Raw genomic sequence first — 26,433 nt, forward strand, 5'->3', positions numbered from 1 at the left:
TCGTTGACAAAAGGTACCCCTTTCTTTGCTATAGTGACCAAACCCCCTGTTTTACCCCCTCTGGGGTCGGCTAGCAGGTAGTAATCCCCAAAACCTTTTTGCTTAAGCAGTGGTGCATCTCTCTTTCATATATGGGTTTCCTGAAGCATAACAACGTCCCATTTTAGGCGCCTAAGTTCCCGAAAGATAATACTTCTCTTTCCTGGGTTATTTAAGCCATTAACATTCCAAGTTCCCACCCTCCCCCCTCCCTTCCCCCCTTCCCCAATACTCTCGACAACCAACACCTCCTCCAGCCAGTTAGCTCCCCGAGGAAGTGTGCCAGCGCCAGAGGACCACATGCAATCACCATATATCGGTACACCCCACATTTCCATTCATCTGTCAATCATTCATTCCTACGCACTTCACAAGCTTTTTCAATCTTTAACCCTCACACCACTAGAAGAACATCTGCAGCTCTCCCAATTAGACATTATGTCCATAACAGTCAAGTTGTTTCTCCCAACTTAGGGCTTGGCTCAGTCAGTGGAGGGGTACGCCTCTTCCCCCCTCTTACTTTTTCCCATCCCTTTTGTACTTTAGATGGGGAACCTGGGACCCCATTTTGGGGAACTATCCCCTCCGCTTGTACATCTGTACATCCAAGCTCTGAAAGGACCTTCCAGGCTCCTGTTGTAGTATGAATCTTCCATGTTTGGGTTCCTACTGACAATTGTAATGCAAATGGATAAAGCCATCAGTATCTTAAGCCCGCCTTTTGTAAATAGGCCGTTACCTCTTTGAAATCTCTTCGCCGTCGCAGAGTCATCTGGGCCAGGTCCTGGAAGACTCCTTTACAGTGAAATCATGAAAACAAGTGATGTCGTCCCTCGGCACTGCCCCTCTCTGAGGGTCCAGGCTTCTATGGGCTCTGTCCAGGACTACATTGCCAGGTGTTTGCTCTCCTTGGGTATTTTCTCCTGAATTCTGGATAAATTCGCAAAGGTCCTGTACCACTTTGGCACTGTCTTTCTACTGATCCTCCTCAGGAACACCTTTAAATCGCAAGTTACATCTCCTTGATCTATTTTCTAGGTCTTCAACTTTCAACTCCATATCCATTCGTAACTGCCTCTCCCTGTTTTAGAGCTGCTTGTATACCTTGCATATCCTCCACAATCGCTTCCACCTTTTCCTCTGTTTCAGCCACTCTGTTTCCTATATCTCTCACCTCTCCACGGAATTCCACTACCGCCGATTGAATCTCCCTTTTAGTGGTCACCAATTCGGCCTTCAGGTCTTTAAACCATCGGGAAACATCCTTCCTGGTGAGTTCGGTATCGCTCTCAGAGTGGTCCTCGGGGTCCGGATCTGTATCTGAGTTGTCAGCCGCCATTTTAGCACCGCGTGTCGCCGCCCTTTGCTCCGGAGTCGATCCTGTTCTCTGCTTGTCGGCTTTGTATTGGAATTTTTCAAGCTTTTTCCGTGTCGCCATACTGACAGGAGGCTTTGGAGATTGATTTGGGGTGAGAACAAGTGTTTACCTGTGTGGATCCGATTTTTTATTCTGAAGCACCGGCAGAGCTCCGCGATCAGGCGGCCATCTCTCAGCGGTGATGTCACTTCCTCCATCTGTTGGTAACATTTTTATTTGATCTCGCTTATATTTTCAAACATGTCGGCTTTGCAGTACACGGATGTACACGGGGGAAATTATTGAATAATTAGTTCTAAATTATAAATCATTGTATCTTTAGAGGGGCTGGTTATAGGGACTCCCTATATTCGTGTAGAGATGTTTTCACCTAGTAAAGAGCCACCAAAAAGACATGTTATGCAAATCAAGTGCTTAACAATCAGACTTACTATTTATAAGTACAATTTAAAAAAAAACCTTTTAAGTTGAGACCTGGGAGCATTTAACATCTTTTTTTTATCCTGTGCCTAAATCAAAATAAAAAGATGGTATGTGGGAACTTGCTCCTTTTGTTTTGTGGAATGCAGTGATATATTATAAAAATGTACTCGCCTTTTTTTATTACTACTATTTCACAGAGAAGTGTTGAATAATGAGGGAAGGGCTTCCTTCATGCAGAAGTGCTGTCCAGAGTCATTATAAATGTGCCAACATTGTCCAGTTCTGCACAGTTAGCCACCAAGTTCATACAAAGTTAATTATGTTTAGTGGAAAGTAAATCTGTTGGCTCAGGCTGCTTGCTATGTGAATATTCCATCACTGTTTCATTATTGCTACCCAGTATTACATATTAAGGGCATTTGTTTTAAACATTAATTCATTTATCCAGTCTTTACATGCATGTGGTTTTGCTTTTTAAACCCAAAGGTGAATCCTAAGGGTGGTTGAACAATTAGGTGTAAACTGTGTTGTTTCTGACTTTACTTGTCTTGGACTGCTTTGGGTCCTGATGATCCGTATATCTGCTGTCTAGAATTTTGGAAGATGGAAATAAGAAAACAGAAATTAAGTTTTGGATGTATTCTGAGTCTGAAGAAATTCTGGAACTCTTTGCCAGAAGAGGTGGTAACAGCAGTTAGCGTATCTGGGTTTAAAAAAGGTTTGGACAAATTCCTGGAGGAAAAGTCCATAGTCTGCTATTGAGACAGACATGGGAAGCAACTGCTTGGCCTGGGATTTGTAGTATGGAGTGTTGCCACGATTTGGGTTACTGCCGGGTGCTTGTGGCCTGGCTTGGCTGCTGTTTTGGAAGCAGAGTACTGGGCAGATGGACCATTGGTCTGACCCAATATAGCTACTTTTGCAATTTGCAATTACTTGTTTTGGACTGCTTTGGTCCTGCTGATCTGTACATCTGTTGTCTAGAATTTTGGAAGATGAAATGAGAAAATAAAAATTAATCTTTGGATGTACTCTGTAGAAGTTGTTGTTTACTTTTGCAATGTATGTATAGATAAATTACACTCAAGCTGTGTCAAACTGTATAAAAAATTGAAATTCCTAGCACCGGCTCACACTGCCTGTGTGCTTCTGTTGTGAACTCAAATATTATCAATGTGGAGAAAAAAAGCTTCAGAATCGCTGCCCAGCCAGTCCCCCTCAGCGGACTATAAGGCATGAGCTCGGCGTGCCATCATGTAGCTTTAAAAAAACTCCACTTGTATTGTCAGTCACCAATTCTACTAAGTGTACTGCTTTATAATTTGTGTGTCCACTGCACCATCTAACAATATACTGTATCTTCTTGGTGAAAACACTTAAAGCATCCCAAATTCACATATAGTCTATGGAATGCACATCTAGCAAGTATAGCAAACAGAAGTCGCCCCAAAATCACTTAGCTCTGTATGTATGTATAGATGCCTGTTCTGTTGTGTGAATGTCTATACATACGGCTATGATTCCTGAACATGGAGCATCATTAAGGACAGACTTTTAAATGCCCAGTTGGGTATATATGCTAATCTCAACTTTGTTAAATGTTTCAGACATATCCATCTATTTATTCCCATGATGTAACTGAATTCTACTATTCTGTTTCGCTGTATTTTCAAATGTAAGCCACACTGAACCCAAGTTTGCTTGGGATAATGTGGGATATAAATGTAAAAAAAAAAATCCTTTATCCTCCACCTTTTAAGACACTGCCTATTCAGTTGGATGGTGATGGCATACGGAAAGCAAGTTTGGTCCAGTGAAGACTAACTCAAAATAACCTGTTCCTTAGCTGGGCTCTAGTATTACAATATTGAAAATGCGACCATACCATGCCTCTGTGGTTACGTTCCATTAATAAGTTGGCTGGAGTCACTCAAACTCATTTTCAAAGCACTTAAATTTTCATAGGTTACTACTGTTATCCCACAAGTTTTTAACTTAAATTTGTGAGTTTTATTTTGAGGTAGAGTGGTGTGGTAGCCGTGTTAGTCCACTTTTAAAGGTAATCAATAGAAATCAAACAAAATAAAACATGGAAAAGAAAATAAGATGATACCTTTTTTACTGGACATAATACATTTCTTGATCAGCTTTCGAAGGTTGCCCTTCTTCGTCAGATCGGAAATAAGCAAATGTGGTAGATGACAGTATATATAAGAAAAACTTCCAAGCATTTCATTGACAGTCTAACAGGGTGGGGATGGGTAGGAGGTATACATGGGAACATCAAAGCATTTCAGTGATAGATATTTTGGGGTAGAAAGTGATCTTGTATTTTGCTCCCTACAGTAGGTAATCCCTTTTCATTTTTATTTCTCCTGTGCTGTACTGCTTACAGAGAATGTGATTTCTCAGTGTTTCCTTTTCTAATTTTGGTCCTTTATTCTGTAATTCGTGAGGATTAGTCTGTGTTCTGGCAAGTAATTTGTGCGTGGATCCATAGGAGTCTGATGTCTGGCTTTTTAAAGGTATAATTACTGATATTTGTGTGTTCAGAATTTGTGTTGTTAAGCTTGCTACATAGGCTCTGAGAAGCTTCTTTGCAGGATTTATTGTTACTTCACAAAGTAATTTGGCAGACAATACTTTGCTCCTTCGTAAGGAGAAGGGGGTGGACTGGTTCATGTCAGCTTCAGAAAAGAGAGAACGCAGTAGAACCAGAGGAAGGGACAAGACGACTTATTAATACAGCTTAATAAGGGATTTTATATTTCTTATGAAGTAAAATTGAGGGATATGTACAGTGGCGTTCCTAGGGGGGCTGACACCCGGGGCGGATCGCCGATGCGCCCCGCCCCCCTGGTGCAGCGCCCCCCCCGGAACAGCGCGACGCCCCCCCCCGGCAATAGAACCCTCGATCCCCCGGCGAAAGAACCCCCCGGGTGCACGCCGCTGGGGGGGGTGCCGCGCACCTGCCGACTCTTCGTTTTCATGAAAACGAAGAGCCGACAGGCGCGCAGCACCCCCCCAGCGGCGTGCACCCGGGGCGGACCGCCCCCACGCCCTCCCCCTGGTAAGCCACTGGATATGTGCCACTGCAGTAATTATTTTCCAGGATACTGTGATGTGTGTTGAGAGGTTAACCAGACTCAAGTCTACTATAATGGTAAAGTTTAAGTTATGGGATAATACAACTTCATTTAAAAATGTCAGTGTTTCCAAGGTTTCCATAAATGTGCATATTGTTTATGTTGATGCAGGACAGATTGTTTACTTAGAAATCCGTTATCAAGTGCACTCTAAGACATTATTTAGAAGTATACCAAGCACTATTCACACCTATATTCCTAGAGCCCCCCAACAAATGTCAGGTCTGGTTGCACCCCTGGTCCATGGCGCAAGTAAAACTGAAATTAGGTTTTCTGATTTTAAGGTCATTTTTTTTAACCACTAGACCATTTCCTGATTGGAAGAAGACAGGTTGTTATTTTGTTTTAAAATGTTATTTGACTTATTTTTATATCTCCTTAGGATCATGCACAAATGTTGACACAAGCTAGTGAATACACACTAATGTGCATTACCATTAAAACACTTTATTACACTGAATGCTTAATCTGCCTGCCCTAGTGGTAGCAAAAGGCAGATTGGCAACAACTGATGGAAGCAGGCTGTCTATTCCTAGAGACAACAAAAATCTTTAGCCTTTTGAGAAAGCTCACTACACGGAGAAGAACTTCAACTCCTGGTGACAAAGTTAATTCTAGTTATCATACCTTGGAGCCATCAACAGCTAACCCCCTTCGAATTGTAACATACGAGGAAACTGTCGATGACTGGTGCAACCTGGAAGTCGATCCAGACAAACCTTTGTAATGAGACAAACAAATGCTTGAGATAAATACATAAATAAAATTACAACTTATTTTTACATCCATGATGCCTTGTAAAAAAGTCTTCATACTCTTCTATGTTTCCAGGGGTGGGCAACCATGGTCCTCAAGGGTGACAACTCAGGTAGGTTTTCAAGATTTCTAAAATGAATATGATTGAGATTAATTTGCATGTACTGCTTCAATTGTATGCAAATCGATTCATGCATATTCATTGTGGAAATCTTGAAAAGGTTATGGCCCTCAAAGACTGGTTGCCCACCCCTGTCATATTCTGTTTAAAATATTCTGTTCAAAATGTGTTAGGGTAGGAGCTTGTTTTGTGGATATATGCAACAGACTCTGCACTTTCAATGTGAAAGAACAATTAGGTTAGGTTATCTTTATTTAAAATACTGCTCTTCATTGACTTACAAATGAGAGCGGTTTACAGTAATAAACAAAGGGGAAAGGAACTACAGTATTCCATAACTTTCACTTGGGTAGGAAATGATAAAGAAGACAAATTTCATGAAGCAGGAGTAATATACAGATCTTTGACTCTGTCTGATCTACTAAACCCAAATCAGTAACCCAAATGCAAATCTAAAATAAAAAAATATTCAAAAAGCTATTATAAGAATTCAAAAAGGCAAATCCTTTGTCAAAGCAAATCCAAATTAGCTCCGTTTCCAAATATTGCCTTAACAAGGCCTAAAATAAGCTAAACAGATACCATCTGTATTCATCCACGGTAGGTGAATAATCCTGGAGAAGAATCAAGATGTTGCTATTGTATGAAGTGAACCTGAAGCAAAGACTAAACAAACTAAACTCTGGGACCGATTCTCAAAACTCTGGCACTGCAGGGAACAGTGCAACAAAATAACTTCCCAATGCTCAACACTAATAGCATGCAAATTATATGCATGCTGTTAGCATTGAGCATTTGGAAGTTAAAGGGGAGGACGGGCTTGGCCTATGCACACAAGAGCTGTAAGGCAGGAGCAGCTCTTGTGTGCATGCCCAATCAAATTGGGGAGCAGGGAGCCCATGCTCAGGCCTGGCAGCTGCTGAGCATTCTGTGGGAAGTATATATATATTTGTAGGTAGGGCCTCACTTTTCCAGCCTGGGGAGGTCAAACTGTTTTATCAAACTCTAGAATTGTGCGATTATTGTGGTGACTCGACAGCAAAATTACCGCTGGACTGATTTCATAGTTTAAGGGAATCAACACATAAAAACAACACATTAAAAAAAAATAATAAATTACTCTTATTACTGTAAAAGCGTAAAAACTAGAGTGATAAATCATAAAGCAATCAATCATCTAAAAGTTATATGATCAACAAAACAATTAATAAATGATAGAATGTACATAATACCCAAAGTGATGAATTATGAGACAAACAAGCATCTAAAAAATCAATATAATATAATCAACCAAAAGTGTAAAAGACAGAATATAGAGCCAACGGCGTAATTATGTTAAAAACACAACTAAGAGGAAAAACAAATGTAGGAATAAGGTGCATTGCTGAAGACAAACAAGGAGCCACAAGTATGAGCCATGTACGTGGACAGATATAAGACATATCAATACATATGTGTGAGTTAGCATAAAGGGATGATTAACACATACAAAAGAAAAACAACTTTGATTCATTTCCTTGCTGACATAAGAGGGGCATAATCGAAAGGGACGCCCAAGTTTTCCTGAGGACGTCCTTGCAAAACGTCCCGGTGGAGGAGCAGGGAAACCCGTATTATGGAAACAAGATGGACGCTCTTCTTTCATTTCGATAATACGGTTGGGGACGCCCAAATCTTGAAATTTAGGTCGTCCTTAGAGATGGTTGTCCCTAGACTTGGTCGTTTCTGATTTTCGGCGATAATGGAAACCGAGGACGCCCATCTCAGAAACGACCAAATGCAAGCCCTTTGGTCATGGGAGGAGCCAGCATTCGTAGTGCACTGGTCCCCCTGACATGCCAGGACACCAACCGGGCATCCTAGGGGGCACTGCAGTGGACTTCAGAAATTGCACCCAGGTACATAGCTCCCTTACCTTGTGTGCTGAGCCCCCAAAACCCACTACCCACCACTACCATAGCCCTTACGGGTGAAGGGGAGCACCTACATGTGGGTACAGTGGGTGTCTGGTGGGTTTTGGAGGGCTCATATTTACCACCACAAGTGTAACAGGTGGGGGGGGTGGACCTGGGTCCGCCTGCCTGAAGTGCACTGCTCCCACTAAAACTGCTCCAGGGACCTGCATACTGCTGCGATGGACCTGAGTATGACATTTGAGGCTGGCATAGAGGCTGGCACAAAATATTTTTAAAGATGTTTTTTTGAGGGTGGGAGGGGGTTAGTGACCACTAGGGGAGTAAGGGGTGGTGATCCCTGATTCTCTCCGGTGGTCATCTGGGCAGTTCGGGCACCTTTTTGTGGCTTGGTCATAAGAAAAACAGGACCAGGTAAAGTCGTCCAAGTGCCCTTTTTTTTTTTCCATTATGGGCTGAGGATGCCCATGTGTTAGGCACGCCCAAATCCCACCTTCGTTACGCCTCCAACACCCCCCCGTGAACTTTGGTCGTCCCCGCGAAGGAAAGAAGTTGGGGACGCCCAAAATCGGCTTTCGATCATAGGCGCCGACTCCGTGGGTGCTGTGGGTGCTCGAGCACCCCCAATATTTCACCCACCGGAACCGGAAGTTCCCTTCGCCAGCCCGGTGCCTGCCCTCACCTTCCTGTGTCCCACCCATTATTTTAAAAGTAATCTTACCTCGGGTCTCGGCGGCAGCAGTGAAAAGCGTGCAGGTTCGGCACTTCAGCTTTCCCTTCTCTCTCTCTCAGTTCTGGTCCCGTCCTCATTTCCTGTTTCCGCAAGGGCGGGACCAGAGCTGAGAGAGAAAGGAAGGCTGAAGCGCCGAGCCTGCCTGCACGCCTTTCACTGCTGCCGCCGAGACACCGAGGTACAATGACCTTTAAAATTCAAAACTCGAAGGGAGGGGGGCCTGGAACTCAGAGGGAGGGGGGCCTGGAACTTGGAGGGAGCAGAGGGAGGGGGACAGGGGGAGGGGGGACGGGGGAATGAACCACCTGTAAAAAAAAAAAAAAAAATTCAGCACCCCCAATCATTTTGAAAAGTTGGCTCCTATGCTTTCGATTATGCCGGTTTCGGCGACCCTGTGAGGACGACGCCCATCTTCCGATTTGAGTCAAAAGATGGGCATCCTTGTCTTTCGAAAATGAGCCTGATAGTTAACTATATCTGAGTTATCTTTTTACTTTCCTTGAGTTCTGATCACAATGTAAAAGATGTGATCACCACACGCACTCACATTACATGAAACTTTTATATACCTGATTACATCAACTTTTTTCTGATAAGGGTTAATGTCTGATTATTTATATTTTTAGAACTCCTTCTATACTATTAAGAAGAAGTCTGATCTCTAGATTTTCATTTTATAATAGACTAGTAAATCAGGCCTGTTTCTGACACAAATGAAACGGGCGCTAGCAAGGTTTTTGTTGGAGTGTGGATGTTTGAGAGAGTGTGTGTGAGAGTGACTGTGTGTGAGAGAGAGTGAATGTGCGAGTGTGTGTTTCTGACAGAGAGAGAGTGAGACTGCTGTGTGCGAGTGTGCCTGCTCTGTCCCCTTTTTCCTTGGCCCCCCCCTGTATCCACCCAGGTATGCTGTTCTCTCCCCTGCCCCCCCTCCCGCCACCCAGCGACTCTCCTCTGTCCCCTGCTCTCCCTCCAGCCACCCAGCGATTACCCTCTCTCCCCGGCACCCCCCTCCATCCACCCAGCGATTCTCCTCTCTCCCCCTCCCGCCACCCAGCGATTCTCCTCTGTCCCCTGCCCCCCTGCAGCCACCCAGCGATTGTCCGCTGTCCCCTGCCCCCCCTCCAGCCACCCTGCGAGTCTCCTCTGTCCTCTGCTCCCCTCTCTCCCGGTTGCACTCTTCCACCCATCTATGCCTCTGGAGGTCTGGTCTCTGATGACCCTCAGGGACGATTGCCGGAATATTCCTAAACCCAATCCTATATACCCCCCCTTCCTTTATCCAACACCCACTGAAGTAAAGAAGAGAGAACGAAAAAAAAAAACCCATTTAAATTCGCCGACGTGTGCAGAAGATAAGGGCCCTCAACCAAACACCACCCATTAGACCTTCTACCTGCTTATTAACGGTAATTCTTACATATTGTTCAAAATCTGACTCCTCACCCTATGAAGGAGGGATTGTATATACGCATCCCATATACTTAAAAACTGCTTCTTTTGCTTAGGAGAGCTACCAGCGCCCCGCTTTTCAAATAGCATCAATGCATATAAGCGATTTCTCCATGCCCAGAAAGACGGTGTCCCATCTCCTATCCATTCCCTCAATATGATTCTCTTCCCCAAAACTACTGCTTTCTGTATAAACAAATTTATCTCCCGCTTATTAACTCCAAATTTTTCATATTTGTCTAAGAGTACTCCTGCAGGTCTCATCGGCAAAGAGCATCCCCAGAGTCCCCCCCCCCCCCCCCCCACACATATCCCAGGATCTTCACCCAAAATGTATTCACCGCAGGGCGTTCCCAAAAAGCATGGTAAAAGGAATTATTATATTGCATACACTTTAGACATATCGGTGTCTCAACTCCTCCAATTCAAAACATCTGCTCCTGTGTAAAATACACTCCGGGCTCATTTTCAAAGCACTTAGCCTCCCAAAGTTCCATAGAAACCTATGGAACTTAGCCTCCCAAAGTGCTTTGAAAATATGCCTCTCTGTGTAGTACCCGATACTGACATTTTCTCAACTCTGCGCTTATAGAGATTTTCGGAATCCTCCTAATCAATGTCAGAAGATCAGACCCAGTAAGTGGCTCCTCCAAATCTCGATTCCACTTTTCCGAGAGCGTCGTGCAAGATCCATCAACCAACCATCGCTGTATTTCCTTGTAAATTGAAGAAACAGATATACCCCCCTCTCGAAATTTACCAAAGAATTCCTCTAATTGATCCCCCAATTTAGTGGCCACCTTCCTTCTATCCAGGGACTTATGATAATGTTGCAATTGCAAGTATGCTAACACATCCCTAGCCTCCATTCCTCCTTTGGTCTGCATGCGAACCTAGCTAAGGAGTCTGCCCTCATCATCTATCACATGCTGTAAAAGAGTCAGCCCATCTCTTAAAGCTATTGTTCTCTTGCCCTGGAGAAAATTGCATATTACCCCGAATGGGTATCTGGTCTGAAATTCCTGGGTCTCCTCCCTATAACTGGACCAAATATCTCCACGCCTCCTGAATCGACCTATTGCAAAGTCTAATCCCTAAATACCTAAAGAAGGTGTCTACCCACTTTAGTGGAAATATCCCCCTCCAATCTTGGCGCACTGACTTACATGTTGGGAGAGCCAAGGATTTATCTAAGTTTAGCTTAAAACCAGAAAATTCGCCATACTCCCTAAAACTACCTATCAGGGTTGTTAAAGAGCTCTGGGGTTCTGTAATATGAAGTAACTAGTATAGAAGGCCCGTTTCGGTAGCCAATGAAACGGGCACTAGCAAGGTTTTCACGATATTGTGTGTGTGTGAGACAGAGGGATTTGAAGAGTGTGTCTGTGTGTCTCTGATGGAACATGTGTGTTTGTGTGTCTGAGAGATATAGAGAGTATGTGTGGTGAAGTGCTTTCCATGACCCTCTCCTTCCCTTGCTCAGTCCGTATGTCTGTGTTGCTGGCCTCGCTCCCGATTTCCATGACCCTCTCTTTCCCTTGCTCTCCGTATGTCTGTGTTGCAGGCCCTGCCCCTGAAGTGCCTGAAACCTGAAACACGTCTCCGTAGACAGCCTGCTGGCTTTGGCTGTTGTCTCTGCAGCTGCTCCTCCTCTCCCCTGTGACGTCGCTGCACTCCTCCGGGGTTTTCCTGCAGGGGCAGTGACGTGCAGAGGAGAGGAGGAGCGGCTGCAGAGACAACAGCCAATGCCAGTTGGCTGTCTAAGGAGCTGTGTTTCAGGGTTTATAATTTATTTTGCATCCACTTCTCTCTCTCAGAGATAGATTGAAATCATAACAGCAATACTGAAACCTTCTTGCCAGCCTGCAGCACTTCACAATCATATTCACACATTCACACTCGCTTCCGTTCCTAACCACACCTCCCGCCATCTTCACCAATCAGATTTCTGAGAATGTCACCAGCACACGTCAAGCTATATCGCTGTCCAATCCTCGGTGAGCATTTGTTCTTCAACTGAATAGCAGTGGGTTTCGGGATGCAGGCCTTGAGATTCGCTGTTTTTGGCCTAGGTCGTTTTCTGTTCCGAGCCATGAATACTGCACTTCAGATGTCCAGCTTTAGTTTATTCCTGGATATTTATTTATCTTCGTTTTGGGGTAGGGGCTTGGGTGTTGCGCTGTGGGGAGGGGCTTTGCTGTTGCGCCTGCACAGAGGGGCTTTGCTGTTGTGCCGAGGGGGGGTGCTCTCTGAGGTGATTCGTAGGCAGGGAGAGGAGTAGGGAAACACACGGAGCGTGTTTCCCCTACTCTTCCCCCTGCCTGGCTTGTAGTGTTGTAGGTGCCCCGCCTTTGCATCAAATGTGATGACGTCGTGGGCGGAGCGATGTGATTGGTTGAGTGCCATTGCTCCACCCTAGAAGTCATGACGTGAGACGTGGGGGTGGGGCAAACACTCATGGGCGAATTCTGGGTTTAGAATGTTGGGACTTGTGGAGGCTTCATAGAACGTTGGAGGTGCGTTTTATATAGAGAGATAAGTTATCTGCAAAAGCAGAGATCTTAAATTCTTGCTTCCCCACTCGAACCCCTTTTATCTCGGGATTACCCACAACCTCCTGAACCAATGGGTCTACGGATAGTACAAAGAGTAAGGGAGACACGGGACATCCCTGTCTAGTACATAAGTACATAAGTACATAAGTAGTGCCATACTGGGAAAGACCAAAGTTCCATCTAGCCCAGCATCCTGTCACCGACAGTGGCCAATCCAGGTCAAGGGCACCTGGCACGCTCCCCAAACGTAAAAACATTCCAGACAAGTTATACCTAAAAATGCGGAATTTTTCCAAGTCCATTTAATAGCGGTCTATGGACTTGTCCTTTAGGAATCTATCTAACCCCTTTTTAAACTCCGTCAAGCTAACCGCCCGTACCACGTTCTCCGGCAATGAATTCCAGAGTCTAATTACACGTTGGGTGAAGAAAAATTTTCTCCGATTCGTTTTAAATTTACCACACTGTAGCTTCAACTCATGCCCTCTAGTCCTAGTATTTTTGGATAGCGTGAACAGTCGCTTCACATCCACCCGATCCATTCCACTCATTATTTTATACACTTCTATCATATCTCCCCTCAGCCGTCTCTTCTCCAAGCTGAAAAGCCCTAGCCTTCTCAGCCTCTCTTCATAGGAAAGTCGTCCCATCCCCACTATTATTTTCGTCGCCCTTCGCTGTACCTTTTCCAATTCTACTATATCTTTTTTGAGATACGGAGACCAGTACTGAACACAATACTCCAGGTGCGGTCGCACCATGGAGCGATACAACGGCATTATAACATCCGCACACCTGGACTCCATACCCTTCCTAATAACACCCAACATTCTATTCGCTTTCCTAGCCGCAGCAGCACACTGAGCAGAAGGTTTCAGCGTATCATCGACGACGACACCCAGATCCCTTTCTTGATCCGTAACTCCTAACGCGGAACCTTGCAAGACGTAGCTATAATTCGGGTTCCTCTTACCCACATGCATCACTTTGCACTTGTCAACATTGAACTTCATCTGCCACTTGCACGCCCATTCTCCCAGTCTCGCAAGGTCCTCCTGTAATCGTTCACATTCCTCCTGCGACTTGACGACCCCTACTAATCTCAAAGGATGCCGAAAACATCCCTTTAATCCAATCACTGCCTGGGGCGAATTATACAAAGTATGCACTGCTTTCAGGAACCCCCCCCCCCCCCTCCATAATGTCGCATGGTATCAAAAACCTCCAATCAACGCAATCGAAGGCCTTCTCCGCGTCGAAGCTGACTAATAAAGATGGTACCTTCATCTGCTCCACCTGTTCTAGGGAAATGAGTATCTTCCTCATATTTTTTGTGATGGTTCGTCCATGCACAAACCCCGCTTGTGGTTCAGCTATCACAGACGGCAACACTCGAGCCAGTCTATTCGCCAAAACCTTAGCGAACAACTTAGCTTCCGTATTCAACAATGAGATTGGCCTATACGAGGAGGGCTGCTTAGGGTCTTTTCCTGGTTTCAGCAACAAAATAATCTGAGCTAACTGAAGAGATCTAGGTAAAGTCCCATCCTGAACAAACTGCATAAACAACGATTGCAACAGAGGCACAACAGACGGGGATAGGAGCTTATAGAATTCGGCTCGTAGTCCATCCGGACCTGGCAACTTACATAACGTACTTTGTTGAATGGCAAAGGCCATCTCCTCCTCCGTTATTGGGTCGCCCAACATCCTGATCCTCCTCTGATATACTAGGGAGGTCTAGACTGTTTAAGAATACATCTTCCTCCATGACCTCCTCCTCTGACCGGGCATAGAGACATTTATAATAGTTAACAAATACCTCTGCAATATCTGAGTCTTCCCTCACCAGCACCCCATCTCCTCTATCTATATGAACTATTCTAGAGGATCCCCTTGCTCCTTTAACTAATTTCGCCATTAATTTCCCCAATTTTCCCCGATCTGTTACCATTTGTTATACATCCCTTTCAAACAAGACATTAAGGAAATCTCCAGTGAAATCAACCAAAGTCTACACATCATGAACACCTGGGCAGATGCATTTCGATTGAAACTAAACGCAGAAAAAACTCAATGCCTGATACTCACCTCCCAATACAACACGAATGAATTTACCGCTATAAACACACCAAAAATAAACCTTTTTATCTCAGAAACTTTAAAAATCCTTGGAGTCACTATCGACCGCCACCTAACACTCGAAACTCATGCAAACAACACAACCAAAAAGATGTTCTACTGCATGTGGAAACTGAAAAGAATAAGACCATTCTTCCCAAGATCCGTCTTCCGCAGCCTAGTGCAATCCCTCATACTCAGCCATCTGTATTACTGTAACTCACTATACGCAGGTTGTAAAGAGCAAATACTGAGGAAACTTCAAACAGCCCAGAACATAGCAGCCAGACATCTTCGGAAAACCAAAATACGAAAGTGCAAAACCCTTACGAGAGAAGCTACACTGGCTCCCACTCAAGGAACGCATTACTTTTAAAGTATGCACATTAGTCCACAAAATCATTCACAGTGAAGCCCCAGCCTACATGTCTGACTTAATAGACCTACCACCCAGAAACGCTAAAAGATCATCCCGAACTTTCCTCAACCTCCACTTCCCTAATTGCAAAGGCATAAAATACAAAGCGCTGCACGCATCAACCTTCTCTTATATGAGCATGCAATTCTGGAATACACTACCACGCAACCTGAAAACGATCTACGAACTGACCAACTTCCGCAAATTATTGAAGACTCATCTCTTTGATAAAATTTATTAAAAGGATCAAAACACATGAAGTCCACACACACTGTCAGTAATGCATCAATACACTCTCTTGGAATTTTCATCCCCCTTTAATATTACCACATTTATAGCTTTACTTACAGAAAAATGTTATACCGAATGATCTCCTACTATTGTTTTGTTGCCCTATCAGTTTCCAGTTGTCTCTTTCCATTGTTCTTTTCCCTCAACGATACTCTGACTTTTTCTTCGCATAACTCCTCACAATGTAATCCATAACCGAGTTGTAACAAATTGTATTTCCATCATTTACAATGTATTGTAAGCCACACTGAACCCGCAAATAGGTGGGAAAATGTGGGATACAAATGCAATAAATAAATAAAATAAAAATGCCGGTATAACTGAAACTTGTAATATTGCATTGACTTAATGCATATTTTCAAAGCACTTTGGGAGGCTAAGTTCCATAGGTTTCTATGGAACTTTGGGAGGCTAAGTGCTTTGAAAATGAGCCCGTTAACCACCCTAGCAAGAAGCAGCTCCCCCAATGTGGTCTGCAAAGCTACCAATGAACTACGTTTATCCTCTGAAGGGGATTTTCCATAGAGCATCCGTTCCTTAATCAAGTGTTTTTCAAGCCTTAGAATTTCCCGATCTCTCGCCTTTCTCTTTAATGCAGTGTATGCAATAATATCCCCTCTGAGTACCGCTTTGGCCGCCTCCCAAAAAAGCACAGGAGTATGTGCATGCGCAGCGTTATTAGCCTGATACTCATTCCACTTGTTTAATAAATATTCTCGGAATTCAACATCCCAATATAGTTGTATCGGGAACCTCCATCTGAATGACCCTACTCCATCCGATCCCATATTTACCGAACACCACACCATGGCATGATCTGACACATTGTACGCACCAATTCCTGCCTCCACCACAGATGAAAAATTTGATGTCGACATCAACCAATAATCAATACGTGACTGCGACCCATGGGCCCTTGAAAGATGCGTATAGTCTTTATCCCCGGGATGCAAAGCCCGCCACACATCCAAAAGACGCAAAGTAGAACAAAGTAACGGAATACCTCTACTCGGATTCCCCACCTCTCGTGCAGAGCCCAGAGACTTATCCAAACTCGGGTCATGTACCATGTTAAAGTCCCCTCCCATTAGTATTGGAATATCTGGCATCTCCAATAACCTATGTTTGATAGATTGTATGAATTTATGATTGTACACATTTGGGCTATATATGTTACACAGGAGCATCTCTTTTTTGCAGATAATAGCTCTAACAATTAGAATCCTACCCTTAGGATCCCTCCAGGTTTGCAGCTTATGTATGTCCAACCCTTTCCTAAATAGAATCATTAACCCTGCCGTGCGGCTAATTGCCGGTGCTTCCACCAAATCTCCAACCCACCATTTTTTAAACTTCATGTGCTCTGATGTGGGCAGGTGCGTTTCTTGTAAGAACACCACATCCGCTCTCTGCCAGTTTAAAGCCTGCATAATTTTTTGCCTCTTGGTAGGAGAAGATACTCCATTAACATTCCACAAAATTAGTTTAATTGGAGTCATGGGTGATAAAAATTACTATACATCCAAATATCTATTATTTTAAACCGGGCCTCGGGGCCACCCCAGCATATAGCCCCCCAGCCCAAAGCCTTCTCAGTGAATGACCAGTCTTCAGCCTCCTCCCCCACTGCACACGCTTGCCCATCAAAAAAAGAAGAACAAAACGAAGAAAAAAGAAAAATAAGAAAACCAATCCCATCCCTAGCACAAACCCCATTCTCCATCCCCCATTCCCCCCGCAACACCTTTTGAGAACTGCCTTCCCACCCCCCCTCCCGCCCGCCTACTCTCCCATCCTATTCCACCCAGTCCGAACCGAGGTCCATGTGAAGAGCCCGCCCCCAAGCCCCCCCCTTCCCATCCTAGTCAGGCCCCCAACACTTTTCCAAAACATGCCCTGGAGAATCACTTATCCATTACCATTACATCTAATCCATATATTCTTACATCCACTCCCCCCCTTTACTCCCCTTTATACCTATTGTAAACTATTATAACCTTGATTACGGATCATAAACAAACACTTTGGTTTTAGTTTTACAGTGACATATTAATATTTATACACAGATTTATACCTGCTGATCTGCTCAATTCAAAACCCTCATCTGTACAACCCTCCTCATCCATTTCTCCTCCCCTCCTCCTCCCATTCCTTCATTCATTCTGCCATACTTGCACATTCATCCTCAATCATCTCATCTCATATCCCCCTCATTGAATGCCCTTTCCCTTGATATTGTAACTTGAGTAAATTCCCTGCTTCAGCATCAGAACAGTCTCATCTCGTTACCACCACTTGCTTTTTCCCCTGCACTGGAACTTCTCCAGATTCGCTCTCATAGTTTGTCCAACACAGCACAGGGAAGTCTGATGGGTTGTCACATATTGAAGCAATCCGTCTCACAGAAGTTTCACGTCCCACCGGGCTTCCACTGATCAAAATAACCTGGGAACAGATTAACTGCAACGAAATTTGTGCATAGTAATCCTTTAAAGCGTCCACTTAAATCCACATTCTCTGACTCAGCTACTCAAACAGAGAGGTCTTTCAGGTCCCTTTCGATATAATCCATACGACTCTGTCTCTCGTTCCTTCGCATATCTCAGTTCCCAACCGGTCCTCTTTGCTCTGCTTTATTTAAATCATAAGGGGGGAAGCGTCTGAAGAAAGGCCTTCGCCCCATCAGCTGTATCGAACATCTGCGGTTTCCCTTCTGTAAACGCTTTGAGGCGTGCTGGGTATAGTAAGGCGAACTGAATATGCCTCCGGTGCAGTTCCCTGCAAATCGGAGCATAAGCCTTACGCAGTAGAGAAACTCTGGATGAAAAGTCCTGGAAACAAAGTATTTGCTTATTCTCAAACGTTAGTGTTCCTTTACTTCTGATGGCTTGTAATATTTCAGTTTTATGGACAAAATTCAACAGCTTGAATATTACCACGCCTGGCCGCACCTCCACGGGCCTAGTCGGTGTGCTCTTTTGATGCGTAGCACTCCCACCTCCAATTGTAACTGTAGGCTCTCGCTCAGCCAGGATTCCAAGAAACTCCTAAGCTCTGGTTCAGCGATCATTTCAGGCAAACCCACCAAACGCAAATTTCCACGTCGTGATCTGTTCTCCACATCATCTAACTTATCTTCCAAGGTTCACACCCTTTTTTGTAGCTCTTCATTTCCGTTAGCCAGCTGAAGCACCTTATCTTCTAGATCCGAGACCCGCTGACAATATGCTGTGAATTCTCCATTTAAAACTTCTAGCCTTCCGTCCGTGATATTGAGTTTATCTGTGACCTCTTGAAATCGTTTGTCCAATGATGCGTCGATCGCCATTTTCACTTCATTATTTTATTTATTTGCATTTGTATCCCACATTTTCCCACCTATTTGCGGGCTCAGTGTGGCTTACAATACATTGTGAATGATGGAATTGCAATTGGTTGCAGTACAATTCTGAGTTACATTGTGAAAAGTTATCGAAAACAAAGTAAATACAGGGTATTTAAATACGGTGCATTAACTATCTCCGCAACCCATGCGGATCCAACTGTGCCATGCCCCGATTCGCCTTCCTCCGCCATCTTGCTTTCGTTCTGGCACGGCTTCTCCTTCTCTTTATGCGGCACTTGTGACGCCATTGCTTTCAAATGATTTAGTCTAAAGCCTGGTCACTTCACTGGACAAAGTCCGTCACTTATTTGGATCTGGTCTCCGATAAACCCTCTTTTTGTAGGCTTTTGCTGGAAGGGGCCCAGGAGCGGTCTCTCCTCACCGCCGCTCGCTACCACGGCATCACATGACCTCGAAACATTTGATCATTAAAGGAATTGTGTCCTGTTTTTGAAGGCTCTTGGTGCTTTTTGTTATATTTTGGACCCTGTTTTGTACATTGTACCCTCTCTGCATTGTGACATAGTTTAAGGGAAAACACGCCTCACGACCTTCTTTAGTGCAGGTAAGAGGGCAAATTCCATGAGAAATACTCTCTTCAAATGCTCTAATGCCAGCAGGTGTTAGGTTTTGAGCGTTAAGGGCAGGGTTTGGTTTGTGCGCTGTTTCTGAGCATTAGGGGGGATAGCTAAGGACCTCATTAACATCTTTGGCACACGTGTCCTTAGCATTAGTGCTCTGAACGTTCTGCAAACCCTAACGCTGGTGCTAATCACCTCTAGAGCCGGCGTTAGGTTTTGAGCATCGGCTCCACTGAGACAAACAAGCTTATTTTCGAAAGTGATCGCCGGCCATAAATCGGGAGATGGCCGGTGATCTCTCAAAAGCGGCCAAATTGGTATAATCAAAAGAGGCTTTTTTTACAGCATCGCCGCTTTCCCGTCACCTCGCTGGTGAAAGTTCAAGGGGGCGTGTCAGAGGCGTAGCGAAGCCGGACATGGGCGTGGCTACCAGATGGCCGGCTTTCATGGATAATGGAAAAAAAAAGCGGCGTTCAGCAGTATTTCGCCGGGTTTACTTGGTCCTTTTATTTTCACGACCAAGCCTCAAAAAGATGCCCCAACTGACCAGATGACCACTGGAAGGAATCGGGGATGACCTCCCCGTACTCCCCCAGTGGTCACCAACCCCCTCCCACACTAAAACAATAAAACTAAAAACCTTTTTTGCCAGCCTGTATACCAGCCTCAAATGCGGTACCCACCTCCATGACAGCAGAATGTGTTCTATCCTCTGACAGCCTTTCCCTGGTTTTGATGTGGCTCTCGGGTGAGTGTGACACCTTTTCTGTTAGGTGCACTGCAGAGTCACATCAGCAATGCATTTGGTGGGTGTAGGGTAGTGGGCTCTACTCCCATGGTGCTTTTCACCCTGCTAACTGGGTCAGAGTGTGTGCAGTTTTGTTTTCGGTAGTCCATGAGGTAGTGGCCATTTTTGTAAGCCAGTTTTAGATCCCTTTCATGTGTTACCCACGTTGCTGAAAGAGGGCATTGTACACCATTCTGCCAGCTCTGACCTACTGCTAATCTCAGGGAGACTCTTTGCCAGTGGGGCACAACCTCTGATCTGCAGTTAACTGTGAGTAAACGTGCTTATTCAAATAAAGGACTTTTTCAAAGAGATTAGTCTTCAGGTGTCAACTGGTGTGCCAAGGTTATACAGCAGCAACAAATCCTAGAGGCCTGTGTGTATGCAGGTCCCTGGAGCACTTTTAGTGGGTACCACAGTGCACTTAAGGCAGGCGGACCCAGGCCCATCCCCCCCTTCCTGTAACACTTGTGCTGGTAAATGGGAGCCCTCCAAAACCCACTGTACCCATATGTAGTTGCCCCCTTCACCCCTAAGAGCTACGGTAGTGTTGTACATTTGTGGGTAGTGGATTTTGGGGGGGGGGGGGGGGTTGGGGGGGCTCAGCACCCAAAGTAAGGGAGCTATGCATGTGGGAGCTTTTTCTGAAGTCCACCACACTGACCCCTAGGGTGCCCAGTTGGTGTCCTGGCATGTCAGGGGGGCCAGTGCACTACGAATGCTGGCTCCTGCCATGACCAAATGCCTTGCATTTCTCTGGGTTTGAGATGGCTGGCAGTTTTTTCCATTATTGCTGAAAAACAAAACCGGCGATCTCAACCCTGGCAAACTCTGGCATTTGGATGGGCTAAACCGTATTATCGAAAAAAAAATGGCCGGCCATCTTTTTCGAAAATATGGTTCCGGCCAGCTGTTGCACCACCGCCAAAATAGATCGCCGGCGATCTATTTTGCCGGCGATGTTCGATTATGCCCCTCAAAGCTATTCAAAATATAGCTTGGGGGAACACCATAAGAAAATTTCAAATGTGCTTGAATATCCCTCAGAGCACTGTCAGGTCCATCACTGTAAAGTGGAAACTGGCACCCCCAACACACTACCTTGATCAGGCTGTCCCTTCAAATGTCAGTATTTAAGGTGTCCTATTATTATTTTAAAAGAACTAGGGAAAATGTTAACTGTTTAATAATTTCAAGATTACTTCAAATCCATGGCCCGCATGGGAGAGTGTCGAGCAGGAAGTAACTTGAAGAAATGCCCCATGGTTACCACTGGAAGGGCAATTCTATAAATTAGGCCTCTGCATTTACATGCCCCTTGCATAAGTAAATGTCTAGAATACTAATGCTTATACATGTTAAGGGCCAGATTCTATATATGGCGCCTAGAAAATCCATGCAGAAAACATTTCCACCTAAGCGAATTCTATAAGGGACACCTATACTTAGGCACGGTATATAGAATACACTTAATTGATATCCTAGCACCTAAAACTACGCACCTCCATTTACAACAATGAAAATGTAGCATAAATCCAGGCACATAGATTTAGGCGTACTGGGCCATATTCGAACTACATGTGTAAATTTTGGAATGCCTATGAAAACACCTGTTTTCCTGCACATAACCACACCCCTTTTTGACTGTGTGCATTAAAAATTAGGCACTTAACTTCTAATTATTGCTTAAGTGTTGGTTAAGCAAAGTATGGCAGAGAAAGGTGCAGAGAAGGGCAACGAAAATGATAAAGGGGATGGGACAACTTCCCTATTAGGAAAGGCTAAAGCGGCTAGGGTTCTTCAGCTTGGAGAAAAGGCAGCTGAGGGGAGATATGATAGAGGTCTATAAAATAATGAGTGAAGTTGAACGGGTAGATGTGAAGCGTCTGTTCACGCTTTCCAAAAATACTAGGACTAGGGGGCATGCGATGAAGCTACAATGTTGTAAATTTAAAACGAATTGGAGAAAATGTTTCTTCACTCAACGTGTAATTAAACTCTGGAATTCATTGCCAGAGAATGCGGTAAAGGCAGTTAGCTTAGCGGAGTTTAAAAAAAGGTTTGGACGGCTTCCTAAAGGAAAAGTCCATAGACCATTATTAAATGTACGGAGAGGCAGATGAATGTGAAGCCGATCCGCACGATGCCACATCGCCAATGCCACCGACATGAGGGCTCACCCGAACATCAGTAGTAGTTTAGACTATTGCAGACGGACCAATGAGAATCACAAACCTGCACCAAGCAACTTACAGGTTTGTTTGCTCCGACCCAAGCGCTTGGAAATGACGACAATGCGGGGGGAGTGGAAACAGAGATCAACCAAAGTCTAACTGGACAATGCAGGACTCACAGTCCTACAAGACTAGACAGGATCACCTCCACTCCAACCCACTAAACCACTAATCAGCGACCTGAGTGTATTACAATGACGACTGCCTGTGGGAATAGAAACAGAGACTTACCAACAATCCACCAGTTGTGATGTTCCTACTAACTTGTTCTACTGCCTACTGATCTTTGAATGCTTTCTCTGCAGCATATAGCAGTAATCTGAATTGCACTGTTGACTTGTCTGCTAACTTTAGACCTCTAATGCTTTTCTCTACATCTTATAGCATTATTCTGAACTGTAGTTTTAATGTTCCTATTAACTTGTTCTACTGCTTACTGATCTATGATTGCTTTCTCTGCATCATATAGCAGAAGTCTGAATTGCACTGTTGACTTGTTTGCTAACTTTAGACCTCAAATGCTTTTCTCTGCATCTTATAGCATTATTCTGAATTGTAGTTTGAATCATGCTGAATTGTAGTACTGACTTATAACCTATAACCACCTCTATTGCACCTTATTACACTACACTAAATTGCACTATTGACTGGAAAATTTCATCAGCTACTACCGCTTTATACTGGTGACCACTATTCTCAACTCAGCTCCTAGTGTATTATACAAATCAACGCCAATATGAATATTAACAAACTGCTTTTAATAATCTATTTTCTCCCTCTAATATACCATGCACTGACAACCCCTCTCACAGACAATAATCTACCCACAGCACACAAACCCTACAGACAACTCAAATACAACACAACTGTCCAAAAGAATAACGACCAAGTAAAAGAAAAACGTACTACCACATGGGAGCAACCAAAGAAAGGAAGAAAGGGCACAACAAACCCAGATACCAAGAGGATAGATAACTATAAAAATTAATACATCTTCGCCCACAACTGATCCTTACCATCAATCCAATTGGGTTATAAATGCCAGATCTGTAGTTAACAAAACAACAACAATAACAGACTGGATCACAACAGACAATTTCGATCTCTTATTTATAAGTGAAACCTGGATTCATGAACCTTAATGACCCCATATCTTAGACCTATGCCCCCCAGGTTACAAAATTACCCACTGACAAGGAATGGAAAAAGAGGAGGAGGCATAGCTATAATATACAGATCCCATTTTCACCATCACAACCATAGCCGAATCCATTCTTCCCCAACTTGAAATTGCCTCAGTTAGAATCACCACCTAAATGTTGTCCTGCTCTATAGACCACCAGGTAACTGCAGGACTGCCAAAAACCTTAATGGACTTCATATCGAACACATGTGTTTCCACTCTAACCTTCACCTTGAAGATCCTAACTCATAAGCACGCGTGAATGCCAAAGACTTCTTCCAACTATGGGATCTTCATGGCAAATATGCAGTTAACCCATATAAAGGAAACACTAGACATAATTACATACAATTCTCCTCTGACTTAAATCTTGTACTAACAGATACAAAGTGGAAAGCTATACCATGGTCGACCACTTCAAAGCAAACATTTCTCTTCAAGGCGAATGAAAGATTCACACCATAAACAAGAAAGAATAACCTATACCATGAGAGGCAAAATAGATCCGTTAACATTCTGGCAACAATTCTATAATAATGATTGGAATCCACTCACAGATTCAAACCAACTTATTCAAGAATGGGACAATAGATGTAGAAGCATATTATACAAAATAGCACCACTTCAATCCAGAACCTCACACAGGAAGAACTCAATACCATGGTTTAATGAAGAACTGAAAAAACTAAAAACACAAGTTAGAAGGTTAGAATGAGCATGGAACAAAAAGAAAGATGACCCCGCACTCAACGCTTGAAGCAACTACAAAGAAAATACAAATACACCATTAGACAAACTAAAAGATCATATTACAAAACTAAAATTGGACCAGACTACAAGGATACACATAAACATTTCCAACTCGTGAACAAATGACTAAATACTACACCGGTTACTTCTAACAGCACAGACATACCAACAGCAGACAATCTTGCAAAACACTTCAAAGAGAAAATTGTAAAGTTACGACTCACGATACCCGTCAATACCATTGATTACGTAAAACTCCTCGATTATCTGGACCCAATCCCTGGCGAATACCCAGCCGACAGAACCTGGACTAACTTCGACACACTCTCGGATAATACAATCACCCAAGCGCTCAAAAAGTTCGCCAAGTCCCACTGCAAACTAGCATATGCCCAAACAACCTTATAAAATTTGTCCCTCAACAACACCTATCAAACCTCACGAAACATTTGAACTAATGTTAAAAAATGGACTCTTCCCAAAGGATAAGGAAATATTCTACTCACCCCTATATCTAAGGACACAAAGAAATGGTTAAGTCACCTGTACTTTTCTTTGTGTCCTTAGATATAGGGGCGAGTAGAATATTTCCTTTATCCTTTGGGAAGAGTCCATTTTTTAACAAATAGTTCATATCTATCTCTCAAATAACCAAATTAACGGAAGGAATGGTGACCAAACAGCTCCCAACTACTTAAATAAATTTTCAATACTTCACGACTCCCAATCAGGATTTCGGTCTAATCATAGCACTGAAACAGTACTAGTTACTCTCCTGACTAAATTTAAACAAGCTATTGCAACTGGCAACAACATACTCTACTACAATTCGACATGTCCAGTGCTTTCGACATGGTCGACCACGGAATACTACTACACACCCTAGAATACTTCAGAGTTGGAGGTAACGTTCTCAACTGGTTTAGAGGCTTCCTGACCACAAGATCATACCAAGTGATATCCAACTCAGCTACATCAGCCCCATGGATACCAGACTGTAGAGTCCCTCAAGGATTCTCCCCTCTAGCCAACTCTCTTTCAACCTAATGATGACACCCTTGGCTAGGTTACTATCTAATTAAAACCTCAATCCATACATATACGCAGATGACATCACGATCTACATCCCGTTCAAACATGATTTAAAGGAAATCACCAATGACATCAACCAAAGCTTCCAAATCATGTATTCATGGGCGGATGCATTTCAACTGAAACTTACTGCAGAAAAAACACAATGTCTTATACTTTCTTCACAACATAACACAAGCAAATTCACCACCATACCACACCAAACTTCTCCCTTCCCGTTCAGACACCTTGAAAATTCATGGAGTACACCATTGACGAAATCTTACACTTGAAAGTCATGTGAAGAATACAACTAAGGAAGATGCTCCATTCGATGTGGAAACTTAAAAGAGTAAGACCTTTCTCCCAAGGAGCATCTTTCGCAATCTGGTACAGTCAATGGTTCTGAGTCCACCTAGATTACTGCAATGCACTATACTCTGGTTGTAAACAAAATCATCAAAAAACTTCAATATTCAGAAAAACCAAAATACGAAAGTGCAAAACCATAAGAGAAAAGTTACATTGGCTTCCACTTAAAGAACGTATCGCGTTCAAGGTATGCACTCTAGTTCATAAAATCATTCACGGAGATGCCCCGGCCTACATGCTAGACCTGGTTGACTTACCACCCAGAAACGCTAAAGATCATCTCGCACATTCCTTAATCTTCACTTCCCCAGCTGTAAAGGTCTAAAATACAGACTAACACATGCGTCCTGCTTTTCCTACATGGGTACGCAGCTGTGGAATGCACTGCCGCTTAACCTAAAACAATTTACTAACTGATTAACTTTCGTAAATCTCTGAAGACCTCTCTCTTCAACAAGGTTTACCACAACGATCAATAATTGTAAATGTAACACATCACCACTTTACCTTATAGTCTGAACTAATTTCTGCCTATATCTGTTTGCCTAATTCTATTATGTCCATCCATGTTTTCTATGTAACAACCAATGTTTATCTTCTACTCTGGAATGGCGAATGCCATAACGGAACATTGTAAGCCACATTGAGCCTGCAAATAGGGTGAGAAAATGAGGGATACAAATGCAAAAATAAATAAAATAAACTTGGGGAAAATCCACTATTTCTA

At 43.6% G+C, this 26,433-nt stretch overlaps 1 protein-coding gene across 1 annotated transcript in view; it reads right to left on the reverse strand.

Moving 5' to 3' along the window:
• The window catches only part of PLEKHA7 (pleckstrin homology domain containing A7), a 927,681-nt gene that overhangs the window by 53,755 nt on the left and 847,493 nt on the right, over positions 1–26,433 (reverse strand). Inside the window, 1 exon segment of the mRNA XM_030201054.1 lies at positions 5,614–5,705. Within this exon segment, the coding sequence (XP_030056914.1) occupies positions 5,614–5,705 (92 nt within the window).

Source organism: Microcaecilia unicolor, chromosome 4 (genome assembly GCF_901765095.1).
Source record: "Microcaecilia unicolor chromosome 4, aMicUni1.1, whole genome shotgun sequence".
NCBI classification, from domain to species: domain Eukaryota; kingdom Metazoa; phylum Chordata; class Amphibia; order Gymnophiona; family Siphonopidae; genus Microcaecilia; species Microcaecilia unicolor.